Below are 19269 nucleotides of genomic sequence, written 5' to 3'. Positions count from 1 at the left end.
AAGGGTGATTACAGGTCTTTGGGAGTCTTTAACGTTAAATGTATTCCCTGGGGAGCCCTCCATTTTCCCGAGGAAAGAGTGGCAAACAAAGGTGATTCATTTGGAGTATGCTACTTACAACGAGAATCAATATATACAAGCCTGCCACATGCCGGGGCCTGGCCTCGAAATTGGCTATACAGGTTTTTTTTTTTCTTAAAACTAACATATTGACTTTTCTGGCCACGAAAACGATCTAAAAAGGCCACAACTTTAAGAAAGAATTTGTATTTTCCCCAGGGTGGTTGTATCAAACCTTTGGTGACGCCATGACATCAGGGAAAACCTCACATTGTCTGCGGTTGGAAGAAAAGCGACAGTGAGAATCAATATATACAAGCCTGCCCGTAGTCGTGGTGGGGTCCGGCATCGAAATTGGCTATTTAGTTTTTTTTTTTTTTTTTTTTTTAACTGGCAAATTTGCATTTCTGTCCACAAAAATGATCTAAACAGGTCACAACTTTAAAGAAGATTTCGTGTTTTTCCCAGTGTGTTTGTATCGAACCTATGGTGACGCCTTGAAATCAAGAAAGGCCTCACATTGTCTGCGGTTAGATGACAGGCAATAATGAGAATCCATATATAGAAGCCCGCCGCGTAGCCGTGATTCGGATTCTTTTGCTTATATTTGAGTCGGGAGGGAGTGCCGAAATTAATTTTACCCCGGGTACCACCAATCCTAGGAACGGCCCTGCGTATACAGGGAGCATAGGAGGTTGAATCCTGAGAAATATGAATACGTCCCTGTATCGTTTGATCTGACCTTGCTGAAAATGAGAACTTTCAGATAAGTGTGCAAAAATATCGAAATCGAGATGGCTTTCCTCTGTAGATTCTCAATGGATTTCGTTTCAAGACATTGTTTTTGAAAGAAATATCAACTCTATTGGAATGGATGAAATATTAAAATCTTTCCTCAACCCCTCTCAAAGATCTCATATATTACAAAAATATGTTTAAATGCTTCATAAATGCTGATATTTTGCTATTTTTCCTCTAATTTTTACTAATAGAAATGTTGAAGTTATAAATTTGATTCTTTGCATATTTACCTTGTTTGCCAGCCAGTTTTAAGTCTATGAAAGTAAGCTCCCTGACAACATTCTGGCTCCTAGGCTCCTCCCGCTCTTGGCTGAATTTCTGGATACACCCGTTACCTATACAATAAAGCTGTTCTGTAATCCATTTTTCTTTCTAACACTTAACAAACAAAATTTTTACATATTCAATGTTGTATTTTGATATCCAGTCATCGGTGAATCATTTCCATGATTCTAGTCTTCTAAGTGTTTATTTTATCCACATGTATACGGTTCAGGCTATTATATTTTCTCTTGCTAAAATCCCAAAAAGCAAGATTCTCAACAAACTACCAGTTGTATATGCTACGAATAAGTTCTATCTTGTAGATATATATTATAGATTCACATATAATTCATCATTGAAAAAAATTAATTCGATAGAAAGTATATGTCGAAAAAAAAAATTCGAGGGGGCGTCAAAACTACTTAATTTATATACTTGATTGCTTTTTATCGTTTCGCTGGGTTTATTTGTCGTTGTGTTTCCAAATCCAAGGAATTGAAACGTTGATTGATCGTTTCGTCGATGATCGACAATTCGTCGATGCGCCAATAACGGCTGTGGAGTATTTATCCCTTTTTTTTGTTTCCACATCGGCAGAGTTTCTGTACTGCTGCTTCCTACCCGGTGTTATTCTGTCTCGTGTCAGTTATATGCCTATTTTTATTTTCTCTTATGACCTATATTATATTTATCGTTTTGCTTTATATATTATTTTCGTTTTATAATTATTGTTTCATTGTGCGATGTAAATAATTCTTCTATATTATATTTAAAACATAAAAATCATATGCTAGTTTGTATTCTCTCTTAGGACATAATTTCTTGGACTACACTGCCTTTTCATTTACGAATAAAACGAAATTAAAATATTGAAAAACGGGTATGATATTTCAAGTGAGGCAGTGCATAATAAAAAATGTTTTTTCCGTTGACGAAGGCTTCCGGACGTGAAGCCGAGATATTCAGACTCTTAGTATTATCAGTTAAAAAAGAATTGTTTTTATTATTTTCAGCTGTCTTATTTAAAATATTATACCCGGTTTTCTATATTTTTATTTCGTTTTCTTTTTCTCTTATAGCCTCTTATATTTATTGTTTTGCTTTATCTATTCTTTTATAATTATTGTTTCATTGCGCGAAAACAGCTAACCTCGTAAGCATTGCTCAATCTCACCTCATGTATAACTGTCTATTATGTTTTTTTTTTGGTTATCGTTTTTAAAACTACACTATTTATTGAGGCCGCTCTTGTTTTTAAGTATTATACATTTATAATTCTCATTTAAATTATTAAATATATGATTCTTATATATTATCTTTAAAAACATAAAGAAATATATATTATTTATTATTCATTTTTAAGACGTAATTTCTTAGACCACACTGCCTTTATATTTACAAATAAAACGAAACGAAAATATAGAAAAACGGGTATAATATTTCAAGTAAGACAATGGAATATATATAAAAAAAATTCTTTCTCGTTGACAAAGGCTTTCGGAAATCAAGCCGAAATGTTCAGAATTTTGTTATTATTAGTGAAAAAAATGTCTTTTTTTTGTTCTTTCTCCACTTTTTTATTTGAAATATTATACCCGTTTTTTATATTTTCATTTCGTTTTATTTCTCGATTATGGCCTGTTATATTTATTATTTTGCTTTATCTAATCTTTTCGTTTTAAAATTATTGTTTCATTGCGCTAAAATAGTTGACCTCGCAAGCATTGCTCGATCTCAACTTATGTATAACTGTTTTAATAGCTTTTGCTGTTTTTGTTGATCAATAAATATCTTTTTAAAAACTCTGCTATTTACTGATGCCGCCCTTGTTTTTAAGGTATTTAACTGGCCCTGTGGATCTCCGAAATTCTGGAAATATTGGCAAGCTGCCAAGAGTGTTTCTAAATCACTTAGACAGTATACCACCCATTGAGTGTACCCTTATTGCTTACAGATCGTTAAATTCGACTGTGATACTCTTCGTAGATGGTAAATTAATTTTTGTTTTAAAGCTAGGTTTTGATAAAAGTTAAAGCTCCCTTTTCCAGTGAAAAGAATTTCGAACGGAAACACTATGAAAAAAAAATGAAAAGAAAAAAGGACAAACAACAAAGTGGATAGTTATTAGCTTGTGAATGATTAGTATGAAATAAAGTAAACTTTTGGCAACTATTTCTGCTATGCACTTTTCAGTGTCCCCAACTATATAAAAGAAAAAATAACTTTTTTAAGTACTCAAGCAATAAAAAATAAAATAAAAACGAAGAAAAAGGATAATGAATCTGCCTATTAAGAACAAAGTAAGGAGGTGGCTGAACTTCAGAATATAAAAACATAAATGAGTTCGACATTTGTTTCACTTTATTTCTATCAAAGGTAGGAATTGAATATCACAAAATGTATGAAATATAAAAAAAAATAACAAGATAAAACTATAATAAAATATTTAAATAAATAAAACTAAACAGTTCATCCGCAGGATAAACCCTATTTTTACAGGTATTTAACGGAGCCTTTTTGCTATTTTTTTTTTTTTTTTTGGATTTAAGGTTACCACCCCCCTCAGATAATTTTATGGATGGCCATTAAATGAAAGTTGCGCTTTTTCTCTTCTCAATAGAGTCTTACTTTCAATGGAAACTAACAAACGAAGCTGATGTAGCGACGTTGCTTTGTCATTTTTGCAAAGAGACATTTTTTTTTCTAGAAATTGGGATGTGGGTCCTTGTTTATTTGTTTTTTTTTCTTTAGGGGTGATCACCTAACAGTAGTGACCTTAGAAATTCGCAAGAGGGCTCATTCAAACGGAAATTAATAATGTTGCACATAATGTGTGACTATTAAATGGATGTTGTACATATTTTCCCAGTAGAATTTTTTTTTTCAATCAAAATTAACAACCAAAGCTAATGTAGCGATGTTACTTTGTCAATTTTGCTTGATGCAATTTTTGTCGTCTGTCTGAACTCAGCTTAAGCAAGTAATCGCTAAGATGGCTAACAGATGGAGTTTAAAATCAGAATAATTATTTGATCCAAACAAACAATATATAAAAAAACGATCAAACATTGATTTGCAAAGCAAAAAATTGTTTTATATTATTGTTTCTTTAGCTAAGAGAAACCCTAAAAGAGTCAGGGAATCCCCAAAACAGGGAAAAGTGTTACGAAGTTCTTGCAAAGTCATTTTGTATATCATGCGATTTTATATGTAGCATTCTTCTTATTCCATTTTTATGTTTCCGTTTAGTGTTGCTGAGGACGGACCTTGAACATTAAACTAACAACCGGTACATAACAGTAATTCTTTTGCCTTAATTACTTTTATTCTTATGGACTATCCAATCTCATAATTAGTAATTGTAAAGGGTATCTGTGTATTTGTCAAGCACTTTAGAATTATCATTATTACGTAGGTATTTGTGCTAGAAGAATCCATAATAAGTATTAGAAGTAAGTAAAGTGCAACTTTTTTGTTGCTTATTTTAACTTTTAAGTGTCTGAATATCCACTGTTTTTAGTAATGAAATAGTAATATGATTTTTTTATAACCGATTTTTTTTTTTTTTTTAGAAAATTTGTATAATTGGCCTATAATTTCAGCTCCCAAATCTCCTAACGAAGGATGTTTGATTGCGTACAAATAATTCGTAAAGTAATTATAATAGAGTTGGGTCTTGCACATGTGAAGCCCATAGTAATCCCCGAGCTCTTCTAATTCATTTTCTAGGAAATTCTTTATGTTGAAACTACCTTATGCTTAGAGCCAAAGCAACTTTCAGTTATTGACGTCGACGCACGGAAATTAGGTGATGGGGAAGCAAAAGTTCATTGGTCAAATTCTAGGGGAGGGCATTTTTTTTTTTAATTGTTTTCAATGAAAGTAAAAAAAAAAAAATTCAGTTGAAATACCGAAAAAAGGGTTTTTCAAAATCAAAAAGTGGGAGGGGGGAGGATTCTGAGAGACAATGCCCTCCCCTAATGGACGCCTCTGTTTTCACAGTCTCAGAACTGAGTAATTACCCAAATAACTCAATCCAAACCAGAATAATTTGCAATAGTCTTCACATATTCCTTCTAGCATAAATATTTTCAAATATTTAAAATGCTTCATCCGCTCTATCGATATCCTACATAATTTCCAAGACTAGCAACATATTACAGAGTAATTGGTGACACCACAAATAAAAATAAGCCATTGAATGCTGCTACACTAATCTGGTTGTAAAGGCACTAATGGTCTGGTTCAAGGAAACAAGAGACGCTGACTTATTTAAATTTTAGAGCTTGACTGAATTAAAATTAATATTTACACTGTTGATTATTAAACAGATTAAAGCCCATCTAATTTTACATAATATACTGCTTGATGGCATGGCAAACAGATTTTTCTTGTTTGAACTTCCGTGTTTTACAAATTAAAAGTATTTGCCAAGAAAATACTATTTTTCTATTAAAAAGCCAGATTTTCATTCGCAATTTTACGCCCTTAAATCGCTAAAACAACGCCTGTCTACTCATTTGACTTTTTTTTTCAGGCAGTGTTGACTTGAATTTTGAATGGTTTATTGCCCTTGACTTACTTTTGGCTCCTAGACTCACTGAACTGTCTCATGAGCTTTCAGATCAATGTGCTGCTCGAAAATCTCATAGTTCTTCCAGTCAAGAACAGGAAGTGAAGTAAGTGTTTAAGTCCTATCTTAGTTCACTTTCTCCAGGTGAAGTCGACCATTTGACATTGAAAGGGGTAACCAATAAGGGTACACCCAAAAGGGTTGGTCCCCCCCCTCCGAGGCATGTATTGATTAGTGATCGATTCTGACGGTCAACGTCGCCTGAAAAAGGCGAACGAGGGAGAAGCCTTATAGTTGAACTACTTCGACTATTTCAAACACTTTGCCCTTAGTCTCTCCAACAAAGAACAAGCCACAAGACTCCAATCCATTTACCGTTATCCATTTACAATTTTCCATTACCATTACCGTAATCCATTTACCGTTACAATCCATCTCTGCCATATCTAAAGATCGTATCTGATATTCTACCGTTACATTTTACGTTACGTTACATCTGACATTTCGACTCTGACTCTTTTACGTTACATTTTAACATTACATCTGACATAACATCTGGTCGTATCCGACATTTCACCGTTACGTTACATTACTGACGTTTTATGGCCGTAGTTATCGTTACAATCCATTTTTGCCACGCCTAAAGGTCGTATCTGTCATTGACATTTTCTGACATTTCTGAAATAATCGTCAAAAATTGTTTGTTAACCTTTTCTCAAAGGGCGGATTATCTGAGCAATGAACATTCAGTCACACGTTGATCTATCTTACTGTACTCCCCTGTTGAACTTACTTTTAAGAACAGCTTAGCAAACGATTTTAGCAAATGTCTCATGAATGAAGTGTCAGATACGGTCTTTAGGCGTGATGATCACAAAAATGTCTATGGAAAGCCGAAAAAGGCTTCCTAGGGTTTTGTATCAAAACAACACAACACAAGTTACATTTGTCAGTAGATTTATCAAAAAGACCTTTTAGGTTAGCTGTTAAAAAGGCAGGACTAGCATTAAAAACAGGCTCCGAATGAATTGCCTTGCTTCGTATGGTTTCATCTTCAGTCCTGATTGAACTTCGTTGAAGTAATGATTCTAGGACTGTTTTAATTTTCAATATTAGTTTCAAAAATTCCATTTTATTGCAAGCTTAACTACATTTATATAGGCTATTTGTTACCAAAACTAAACAAATAAAAAAATATATTGCTTCACACAGGGATGAGTTTTAAATAAAAATAAATAGTAATCTAGTACTAACCTTCAACATCGATCAGGTTGTAGTTTTTTTCTTGGAGGATGACGAAAAATTCACTATTGTCACTTTTCCTACCAATTATTCACGTATCTCCTTGAGCTCGTGCAATTAATTCTCCTTGATCTAACCTAAAATTCATTCTCACATTAGTTAAAGTTGGGGGGGGGGGGTGAATATACTCCCCCTTCTCTCATATCAACGTATTTTTTATTAAGTCAAGTCTTTAGTTTCTCCGTAACCAATTTATGGTATTTTTCCTAGAATAACAAGGCGTACCAAGATTGTTGACCGTTGAGCTATTTCAAGCTAGCCGAGACTCTTAGATATAGAGCCGAAATATTCTTGAGGGTATAAAAAAAATTTCACTATGTTAGGTAAATTTCCTGTTGTTTTACTTTTTGTTGTTTTTAAGAATTACCAGGGATAAAGAAAGTGGTGAAAATCTGAGTTAGATGTCACGAATATGGCAAGTACAATATGAGAAAATAATGAAAAATCCCATAAAGAAATGATCCATAGGGATTCATAAGTTAACGTATCTGGGTGTCTATTAATAAGTTCTTGAACATTGTTACACTGACGAGGAAAGAGCTGCTTTTTGTTTCAAAGTAAAAGAAACAAGAAATAAATATATTTTCTCCCTGCAAACTTAAAATCTCTCTTTTGTTTTAATTAACCATTCTGAACCATTTGCATTAATTAATTATTTGAAAGACTACGTAATAAAAATTCAAAGGAACAGAAACTATCCTGTATATAGGGGGGCTAAAACAATTGCAAGTATTTTACTTACCGATGGTCTTTAAAAACTAATATAAGGTCTTTGATCCATACAGTGTTGTTACACGGATTAGTCTATGCTTATATTATGTTGAAATTCTGTTCAACCCTTCTATAAAACTTTTATTTAAATGAATTTGACAAGTTGATGGCATTGAACTTATTGTGCAAATTTTGCACAAATAGTGAATTTCAAACTCTCCAGTTGAATTTTCAACTATTTTATCAGTTTTCATTTCGTAGGAACAGGTGAAATTTGCGTGTTTGGGAGATTGTTCCTTATGGATCAACGGAGAACATGTCGTGCTCATAAGTACAAATAATGACAGGAGAAATTAGCTTTGTTTTTAAAGGCCTGAATACTTTTAACTGACTTTTGACCATGGCTTTGAGAAAAAATAGAAGTTGGTGCAAATCCTGGCTGAAACGTCTTTGATAATTGCATCGTTGATCAACGCTGGCATCATAAAAGATCCCACTGATGGCCAGTGAATTGTTTCTCAATCACATTCAAGTTGTTATTTAATCAATGCAAATGCTACATATAAGTTTTTTTTCTATTTTCATTGAAAAATAATGCCTTTATGACCTTTTTAGTAAAGCTGGGCTTTACTGATACCCATTTCATTCAACGTTCTTACGAATGGCAAGTCTAAGTCAAACGAGCTTGAGACTTATTCGTATGCATTGGGGGAGTTTTAATATAGTTTCAGTGCAAATAAAACAGTTCGTGGTGAGGACTACCTGTAAGTGAAAAGTGTCTCGGCCGCCCAATAGTAACCGAAACTCTAGAAGAGGAATGTTGATAACAATTAATACATCAGACGAATTGGCTTTTTATGCTGATTACAAAATATATAAAATTCATCTAGTTCAGTGTTACCCATCAAAAGCTACGAGCCTGAGAAAATGCTTAATTTTTGAAAAAAAAGGGGGGTACACCCCAAAAAGGCCAAGTGATCTTATTGAAAAGCACACCATCAGATTCAGCATATCAGATACTGTAGAAGTTTCAAGCTCCTATCAACTAAAATGTGGGATTTTGCCAGAAGAAAGATCACGGATGACTTTTTTTTCCAGAGTGACTGTATCGAACCAATGGTCCTAGAAGATTGGGAGAGGGTTGATTCAATCAAAAGTTCTTGTGCCATTTTTAAGTGACCAAAAAGATTAAGGGCAACTAGCCTCTCTCATGTGTCCCTTTTTGCCCCAAAGACATCCGGACAAAATTTTGAGATAGCCATTCAGTTTACCGTAGTTGAAAGGTCAGCGAACTTGTCTCAGGGGATGAAATGCCCCCACATAGCCCCTGGGGAAAGGGCTATAAACTATACAATTTACAAATTGTTTGCGTATAGTATTTATTATCTGAAAATTCACTGAAATTTTTCGTGTGAGTGGGATTTTCTGCGGGAGGATTTAAGGATTTTCCATAGGGAGAGATTAACCTGGGAAAGTATCCGGAGGGATATTTCTAGGGAAAATTTTATACTGGGGGAATTTTCGAATTCCTTTACAAAATTCTTTTGAAATGTCTTACTCTCTCTTTGGCTGCTCAATTTTACATTTGGAGAGAACTTTGCGTGGGAAATTCTTAGCTGGAGGAAGTTTTCGTGTTTTTTGTTGAAGTAATTTTCCATAAGGGGGGGGGGGGGGATTTCCGGGATGATTTGAAAAATGATCAGAAATTAAATAAAAACATTTTTATTTCAAATGAAGTAAGGGGAATTTTCCAGGGAGAAGTTTTTCTGGGGAATTTTCCACGAATGGGGGAGGTGGATTTCCTGGCATGATTTGAAAAACGATCAGAGAAAAAATTCAGCCATCTTAGGGCTTCTCCCTCCTCAATCCCCCGCTCTTTACAATAAAGTTTGACTTCGTGTCGCATATCTTTAAGAACGACTCCTGAAACACAGGGCCGGGTCGTTTAATTGGAATAAGAAGCTTTTTTAAAGCACTACAAAACTCCAGTAAAACGAGTGAGGTATTGAGGAGGGGGAATCCCTCCCATCATACACAGAAAACTTTCTGTTCGTTTTAAGTTTTAATGTTGCTCCTTACTTTCATCTGAAAAAACTTGCTTTTTATTTAATGCCTTATTAATTCGGGTTATGGTTCTTTTTTTCCTTACAGCTTTCTTTTTGTAAACTTTTGTAACCCCTCCCTTTAACTTTTGTCTTAAAACTGTTCAACTCCAACCAACGGCAAGTTGTTCTCTAGAAAATTTGCATCATATTAAGGAGGTCATTCGTCTAATTATGAGGTGTCAGTTATGCGGATGTTCCGTCAGAGCCGTTCAAAGGGGAAGGGGGGCAACCGGGGAAGCCCCACCAGATGCCATGGCTAGGGGGGGGCCGTGGATGGGGGAGGGGGACTGCGGCTGGAGAGTTGCCTACTTTGATCAAATGTTTCACTTTACTTATATTTGAGTCGGGAGGGCACTGTAGTTGATTTTTCCCTTAGCACCACTAACCCTAGGAGTGGCTCTGTGTGTCGTGTTGGGTGTCGTTATATGTTTAAGTTGGATTCATATTTCAACATGATGGATTTGCTTTTATGTGGCGTAAAATATTGACTTTTTTCAGGTTTATTTACTTCAACAAGCTTAATTTAGCATGTAAATCAACCCTAAGTCTACCATCTGCTGATGCTTTGAAAAATTCCAATAGTCTCATTCAAGATATTATATCATTGGCAGACCTGCACTGTAGCTTGAAAAAGTAGGTATATTTCACCCATTTGTTTATATTAGACTGCTCAAAGGCACTGCATAAATTGGTGCATGCATTAGAATCCAAACCAAATATATTCGTGATAAGCTAGAGTTTTCTTCCAAATGAACAAATATGGTCGATTTAGTGTATTGAAGAGTTCAAATGCACTAAACACTCTTCAAACACACTTTTCTCTCCTGTAGGGGTCAGGGGGGCATCCTGTGGTGGGGGATCAGCAAGGCCTGGTTTCCCTCGTTGATGTTTTCATCCCTCCACGCCTGTAATTAGCGAAACTTTAGAACTTGGAGAGGGGTTACATGCCTATAAAAACACCCCCTGAATCCACCCCTGTAGATGTTAGTGTTTAGAATGAGTCGTTTAAAGAATTAATTTTTAATGATGAAGCTTCAAACGTAACTTTCAATGAATGCGGGGGGTTCGAAGTCACTCAGCGGATATGTCGTGGTAGAACAATTTAGGAGGCTGTAGAGTAGATCTACTACATATTCCACAACGTAGTAAGAGCTGGACGCCTCAGACTAGACTGGGATGAGATTATAAAATTGACTCAGTGCTGGGGAAATGTGCCCCTGGGAGGCGTTCTATGCAGTAGCTGTGAAAAGTGCGTTATGAGTAAGGAGTGTTTGGCTTTGAGAGGCTTTACGCTGCAATGATCTCATATCAAAAGCATAAATAATGTATTGTTGTGCCCGAAACGTTTGGTAAATTTTACACTTTTCTGAAAATGAGTCACCGTGTTCGAAAAAATCCTCTAATCTTAGTGGATTTTCAACCGCTAGTTTTTTTTACAAAAATGTATTTACTTCAGTTGAGGAAGAGGAACCACCCATGATTGCAAAAGAATGCTCTAAGACTGCATAACATAATTGTATATAATATATGTCAAAATGAAGCCATATTATTGTGCTATGCAGTGTCACTTTTGTAGACCTAATCTTGTTCAAACCATTGGAAAATAATTTATTTTTCTGTGTAAGGCTCGGAAATCTTCTGGAAATGTATGTAAGGCTCGGAAATATGGAAATGTATGCAGACTCAGTAAATCCGTGAACTGAAATCATAAAGCTTTGTTTATAAAATCTAAGGTACATCGTCTAGTCTCCTTCAAAATAATTGTAGTAATCTACCTGTCCCGCCTCCTTGTTCATTATTGGAAAGTGTCTTCTGCCAATTGAAAAATTCATCAGGTGCCTGGTTATTTCACATTTTATTCTCACCGCGTAGTACAGTTTCCGTATTGCTCTTTTAGATTCTGGAAACGAAAAGAAACTGAAGGGGGATAGTGCTGTGGTAGAATGTTTGGCGTTAAAACCAGTTTTACCGCCACATATTAAAACGTGGGAAGGCATTTGGTCCTTCATTGCTTTTAATGTGGTGCCTGGTGTTGGTTTTAATGAGGTGTGTTGGTCCTTCATTACTTTTAATGTGGGGCCTGGTGTTGGTTTTAATGTGGTGCCTGGTGTTGCTCGCTTCATTGCTTTTAATGTGGTGCTAGGGGCTTTGGGAACTTGTGTAAAATGTGTGTAAATTACGGTACTAAAAGTGATTGTTTGGTTTGTAGGTTAGTTAATCTTTTTAGCAATTTTGCGACTGCATTTGTTAGGAAGGACACTACAGGCCGTGCATTTTGTGCTATTTGTAAGGCATTTTCTCTAAAATAGTGATTTATATGAATGGTGAATATATGTCTTAAATGTCATATGACATATGTCTTAAATGTCTTATGTCCATATGTCTTAAATAGTGACAAATGGGACTGTTGCACCTGTTAGGAGGGTTGCCACAGGTAGTACATTTGTGCTATTTGCAATGTATAATCACCAAAATAATAAATTGCGTACATCCAATGACCATAGTAGTTTTTAGTAAATTTCATTAAAAATTTTAGATTGCGAAATTTCAGGTTAATGTTGAAATTTAATTTTAGAAATTAATAATTTCAGTCGTTAGATTTTCTACAGAAACTTTTGTGTTCATGCACCTTTAGTGCTCCTTTGTCATTTTGGCACCAAACGTATAAAGACAGTCCTGTTTTTATCTTGCAGTTCGTTTTATCGGTAAGATAGTGAATTTCCCAAAGTTTGTGCAACTCTGCCTCTTAGATCGAATGCTAAGAATTTCTACTGTAAACAAGGCCTGCAAAGGGTTTAGTACCTATGTGAAAATATTATTCTTTGCTGAAGTTTAAGACGAGTTCGTTCAATGCTGAGAAATTGTGAGTTACAGGCTAAATTTAAATATAATCTCAAGACAGAATTTTACACAAAACCCTTGACGTTTCCAGCCGTTTTCTTAAAATCCTACACACGTATAATTTTCCTAAATTCAGGTATCACTGATCATTCGAACAAATAATAATGGCTGATTTGAAAACAAAAGAGACCAGATTGTATTTGAGGACAGACTTCTTAACACATTAGGTATTATGTTGAGTACTCCTCCTACGCCCATACGTAAATCAGTATAACTTGGAATGCTACTTATATTTGCGAAGATATGATTTACCATTTACCCCTTGTGACAGAGTGATTTAACATTGCGTCAAAACGAAAAGAATAAAATGACCCACAAATAAAAAAAGATAAAGGAGAGAAAAAGAAGATAAAATCGTAGACGACAAGGATAATTCAAAAATTAAGAACAAGAAATTGATAATTAATACCAATCCTGGTCAGGCACATACGTATAACATTTTGAAGGGAGGGGATCACAACTCTAAAAAAGCAAAAGAAATTGTGAATTATGTAGAGACTTGAACAAAATCATAAAAACTTGAAATTTGGGAGGTGGAACGCACAGGTCCGAATGCCTCAAGGAAAATCAGAAGATATTTGGTGGAGGAAGGGTGGGCCAGAGCTAAAAAAAAATGTGTATTTTTTGTTATATTTGTTCAGTTTTCCGGGGGAGGGGTATTTGGACCAGTCGCAACTGGGGAATCCCCTTATTCTCTTCTGGATGCACATATGATCACAAATATAATTAAATCCTTTATGGTGTCTAATGGTCGCTTTTTGTGCTAAGCGGACACTCGAACTCGGTTTTGTCTTAGCCGAAACCAAATCGGGCAATCAGTATGATTAGTTGCCACAAAACCAAGTTTCGAAACCACTCGAAATTACTGGCAAACCAACTATACTTTCGATCGCTGATATCCATCGGTACGGGATCATCTACGAAACCTACAGTCAACAATCTTGGTAGGCCTTGTTATTCTAGGAAAAATACTATACATTTTTTATAGAGAAGCTAAAGACTTGACTTAATAAAAAAATTTGTCGTTATGAGAGAAGGGGGAGTATATTCACCCCCCCCCCCAAACTCTGGCTAATGTGAGCATGAATTATAGGTTAGGTCAAGGAGAATTAATTGCACGAACTCAAGGAGATACATGGATAATTGGTAGGAAAAGTGACAATAGAGAATTTTTCATCATTCTCCAAGAAAAAAACTACAACCTAATCGATGTTGAAGGTTAGTACTAGATTACTATTTAGTTTTCTTTAAAACTTATCACTGTGTGAAGTAATATTTTTTTTATTTGTTTAGTTTTGGTAACAAATTGCCTTTTCGAACGTGCAGCATTTAGCTTCGCTCGTTTTACAAGCCTATATGTTAAACTGGATTCAATCTAGGAAAAAAAAAAATTAAGCTAGCATGATAACTAAAAATAAGATAAAATGTTTTTTGTGGCTGCGAAATATTTACTATGAAAGTAGGAACTAAGAAAGTTTGTGCCAACAAATTCTCTGGAAGGAAAGAATCGAAAAAAAATATCTGAAAAAAATATATAGAAAAATAAGAGGTGAATCATATTACCTTTAATAATTTGTTGGGGAGGAACTGCAAGCCCAAAGAGCCCTTCCTACATACACGGCTTGGTTAAGTTAACAGAAATTTACTATTCGTGGCATAGTACAATTCACAGTAAAATTAGTTTATCCTCCTGAAGACGGTGACAGAAAGAACGGTGTCGTAGCTTGAATTCTGTTTTACGAGGGATATGACTCGTTTTAAGTATGAGGGACCTAATTATGGAAAATTTTCTTTATTATTTCTTTATTTCTTTATGTTGCTGAAAATACAAATATTCGTGTAGTTTTTTTTACAGCTGGAAGGGAAAGCGTTTGCAAAATAGAGTTGTAAAACAAAATGAAAGTGACCAAACCTAACTTAAGACCGGGAGGTTCAAGAGGGCAAAATGTGCTCAATTACCCCTCCGTTTATTCCCTCCCAAGATTCTCTTTTCTCCTTCCTATAGATTTGAAAAATTACCTTTTTGGTATTTTCATTGAAAAATGGCTAATTTGGTATTTCCATGGAAAGAAATAACAAAGCTGCTCACCCCACCCTCCCTAGATTATGAAAAATACATTTTGTCCCTCCCCTTAATTTTTTTGAATTGATGCCAGTGCCCTTATTTGCGTTTTTTATCTCCATAAAATGCAGAAATTTTCAGGATATGTTCTTTATTGGGTAAAGGTTGTATTTATGGAGTAAATAACTGATATTACACTATTTTGCGCGTTCAGAGGTATAAACAATTCGGATAAAAGGGGGGGGGGGCTCTGTTCTATTCGTTGAGGAAAAGTCAATAAAGGTGAATTTCTGCTAATTATTCTGTAATAGAAGTGTCTGTGATTGCAACTTACTCCTGCAGACCAGCAAATGTATAGTGGCTAGGCGCCTTTTGATTTGTCGGTTAAAAACTATGGAAAGTATTTACCAATCACAAACCGCTTGAGTAATTAATACACTTGTTTAAATTTTGTGGAAAACCGTCAAAAATACCTTAATTTTTTTTCTTAAATTTGCTAAATGCTCTTACATACTATGAGAACTCTATTTACGAAAGAAATGAATTACGTAGCTATGTCTTTTCCATTAAAAATAAATAATTGTAATTAATTTTTTATTCCCTTTCACGAAATTGAAAATATAGCAGAGACAGGGAACGAAAACAGTAAAAAACAAACAAGCAAAATTGCAAAAATTTTAATAAAAACGGAAGAAATGAACAGAAAAATAGCAAAATTGTGACGGTGCTTCATTAGAACTTAATAAGACCCTAAGGTAAAAAAAAACACATTTGACCTGCTTTGCCAATAAGCCAATTTTTCCCCTCAATTTCTTCTTTTTTTTCAAAATTTCTGTTTTTCTTTACTAGCCCTATTATATTTGCTTGTTGTTGTTTATTGCGTTTATTGACTCGAAAGCGCGAATTCGGCCCATCTGACCTTGTGATAGCCTATTTTCCGAAATAAATATTATCTAACTCAATTGGCTATGACAGCCAGCCAGACAGCTAGCTCTCAAACGAAGATGTATTATCAGTAGCTCTATATTTGGCCAAAGGTTTCTTGTTAGGAAAGCGTCGAAGTAAATCAATCAAAAACTAATAAAGAATTGTACAATCAATATACGTTATTTATTGACAATGACACATTGCATCGACGCAATGTTCGGTTTTATATGACAATCTCTTTTACGCCTACTGCATTTCATCTTGTCTGTTCTTTTTCATTCAGGTGTGTTTTGATTTGATATACTTAGGTTGGGCAGTTTCGGTTGTGTAAATAGTCTTAAGTCTGTATATTTGTTTTCTTTCTCTTTAGAAAAAAAAAGATTGTTTACCATTTATGTAGAAAAACAGATTATTAGTTCAATTTACTGTATTTTTGTAATTAATTGAAAAATTCAGCATGTATAATGTAGCTGAGGAATAATACTGTCTTTGCAGTCAGTTTTTTTTAAACTTTTAATTTATTCCGTGTTCTGTCAAGTGAAAGTTACTAAAACTTCTTGGTCAGAAACACACTATGCATAGCATTTGATTTATCCTGGAATGTTCTTTTACAAAGTCTTTTTGAAATAGTCCAAATTGTTCACCCCTCCCCCTTCAAAAGAAACAATGTTTTTAGGTATATGCCTAGAGAAGGACCTATAAATAAGGAAACATGTTAAGAAAATGATTCTTACTTCATAATATGTAGAATAACTATAGTTAACACATTTTGTGTGCAGCTAACCTTTATCTTTACTTATTTCGGTGTTTTCCATTTTTTCTAATATAATTATCATTTGTCTGAATAGCTTTTCTTCAGTTTTGAATCATCCCTGAAACAGAGCATCCTTTACAAAATTAGTTGTAGAGGGCGCTAAGTAATTGCAGTGGCGTCAGGATGATATTCATGAAAAAAGTATATTGACAGAAGACAATTCTATGAAAAAAAAATATAGATAGCGCTTTGTTTCAGAAAAACGGCCAGAATCTTCAGTTGACAATGCCGCATTTTGCAGACTTTTCAAAATTAAACAAATGTTAATGTGAAAAATTTATAAATTTCTTAGAAAAAGTGGAAAACACTGAAATAAGTGGAGAAAAAAGCTTAGCTGCCTGCAAGATTTGTTAACTATAATTATTCTGCATGTTTTCAAGTAAGAATTGTATTCTTAACATGTTTCCTTATTTATAGAACCTTCGCTAGGCATATGCTTAGTTTTAGTATTACTAGATAATAATTTCTGTTTTTCATGTTTCAGACGAAGTCAGACGTTTGTGCAACACACAATTTAGCAACATTTTTTTGGCTGATTCAAGTAAATAATCTTTAGTTATTGCATCTATTTTTGTGTGATTTTTAATAAATCAACCGTGTTAAATGTTTGTATATAAAAGTAATTAGAGCCTCCTGTTATGAATTTTTTTAGATTATTTCCATACACTTGTTCATTTGTTAATTTTTATCGATTTTAAGCATCGGTTCGTGCGAGCAGGAGTGTCAATTCGCAAAATTTTAGGGGGAGGGCATAACTTGCTTTTCAAAATCTAGAGGGGCAATTTGTTGGTTTCAATGAAAATACCAAAAAGTTTGTTAATAAAATTACCAAAAAGGTATTTTTAATGAAAATACCAAATTCTGGGATGGGGGGGGGGCAAAAAATCTAGGGGTCAATTGCACTCTTCCCTCGCCCCCATCCTCAATTCATGTGCCTGTGTAGAAGCCACTCATCATTGAACTTCAGTTTCTCCCCTGAATTTTGAAAAAAGAGTCTATGGCAGACCACAGGCGAGGTCGTGTGGAGAACTATATTGTCATTTGGTCAAAGGTTCAAGCTGTGTGCTCAATATGGGTTCTCCGAGTAAACTTAACATTTATTTAAACTAAAGTGATAGGTAAAAACGCTGTTAGACGAATCAGGTACGGTAATTGAAAAGTCTTTCAGCAACGTTTTTGTGAGACAGATTATTATATCTCACCCATCTCAACTGAGCACAATGGATTGATTAGCATTATTTGACCTCGTTTGATTCAACACAGTTCTGTCCACAGACTTGATTGACTGTAAAACTTGATTGATCCGGGGGGACCCAGTTTTTCAGAAAATGTCGAGCGGAGATGCGTTTTAATTGTAAGCAACTGAAAACTAAGATGAATTTTAAGGAAAGAGCAGAAAGGGCTAAACTATAAGCTCATATCCTGTGACAAAATTACTCTACAAAGTAGAAGAAAGAAGCTGACATTTAATTTGCACGTTGTGGAATGCAAAATCCCGATTGAAAATTAAAGTTTTTACAACTACAAAAATAATTTTTGAAAATAAAAAAAAGGGTAATTTTTGGTAACAATAGTTGGTGGAGGTGCTAGTGATAATTCTTCAAATGATTCCTGTTCAGCTTTTCTCTTGCATAATGTTTTTTTTTTTTTATAAATTAAAGCACTTCTCTGACTATTAACTACTACTACTGACAACTTACTGGAGCACCAGCCGCCTGAGTTCAACACGGATACGCACGATCCTCCTCCGTCCCAATCTTTTCAAAACTTTCCTCTTTACACCCTCCCAAGAAGGTTCAATTGTGCTTATAAATTTCCTAACAACCCCCTCCCACCCCATTCGGAGACGACCTGCTTTTCGTTTGGCCCTAAATGATTGGCCGAAAAGGACGACCTTGGCAATCTGTCATCCTTCATCCTCGGAACATGTTCTAGCAAATTTAACCTTTCTCTCACTATAGCCTTAGAAAGTGGGATAGAACCGTATTTTTCTACAGATTACTGTTTGAAATACGGTACGTCAACCGTCGACATACAATCCGTAGACAATTTCTCTGAAAAACATTTAAAAACTCCTCTTCCGTCTCTCTGAGTGGCCACTTTTCAGAAACATACTTGGCCACTTTCATCACTGTAGCTTCCGATATCCTTATCTTAGTTCAGACTTATCTTCCTATTCTTCCAAACTTTTTTCCAACCGCGAAAAAAACACCCTGGGCCCTGGCCATTCTACTGTTAACATCTTCGCTGCATCTACCGTCTTTGCTAACAATAGTACCTAGGTAAGGGAAGCTGTCCAATTTACCAATCTTCTCGTTACCCGGCATCACTTTTTCACTTATTCCTAGTCTAAGCGACTTAGTCTTCATAACATTAATTTTCAAACCCATCGTTGCATCCTGAACTGTCTACACCTCCAAAAATTCATTCGTTTTGCCAACATTTTCATCTAGGACACTCAAATAATCAGCTTAATCTAAGTCTAGGGGAGTTTTACTTCTGCAATTCATACCGTACTATCCCATAGCCTATGCTGTGTTCCTTAAGACAAAGTCCATCAAAATCATCCATATCAATGGAGAGAGAACGTAACCCTCCTTAATTCCTGATTCAACACGAAACCAGCTAGAACTCTTCTATCGGCTGAATCAAACGCGTGCTCATAATCTACAAAACTGAGGACTAAAGGGGACCGATGACTCTGACACATCTCAATTATCAATCTAAGAGTAAAAATTTGGCAGATGCA

General features: G+C 34.9%; 1 protein-coding gene across 1 annotated transcript in view; it reads left to right on the top strand.

The window, feature by feature from the left end:
- Positions 1–17130, top strand: part of Ccz1 (vacuolar fusion protein CCZ1) — a 52456-nt gene extending 35326 nt beyond the window's left edge. Inside the window, exons 7-11 of the mRNA XM_089103121.1 lie at positions 2963–3114; positions 5663–5804; positions 10315–10449; positions 13811–13935; positions 17005–17130. Of these exons, the coding sequence (XP_088959247.1) occupies positions 2963–3114; positions 5663–5804; positions 10315–10449; positions 13811–13935; positions 17005–17069 (619 nt within the window). The 3' untranslated portion in view covers positions 17070–17130. The remainder of the gene's footprint in view (positions 1–2962; positions 3115–5662; positions 5805–10314; positions 10450–13810; positions 13936–17004) is intronic.
- Positions 17131–19269: the final 2139 nt, after the last annotated feature.

This window comes from Artemia sp. Qi Xiang Cuo, chromosome 17 (genome assembly GCF_049724085.1).
Source record: "Artemia sp. Qi Xiang Cuo chromosome 17, ASM4972408v1, whole genome shotgun sequence".
NCBI classification, from domain to species: Eukaryota; Metazoa; Arthropoda; class Branchiopoda; order Anostraca; family Artemiidae; genus Artemia; species Artemia sp. Qi Xiang Cuo.
Note: the sequence above shows the minus strand (reverse complement) of the source record. Positions and strands in the feature narration are given on the sequence as shown.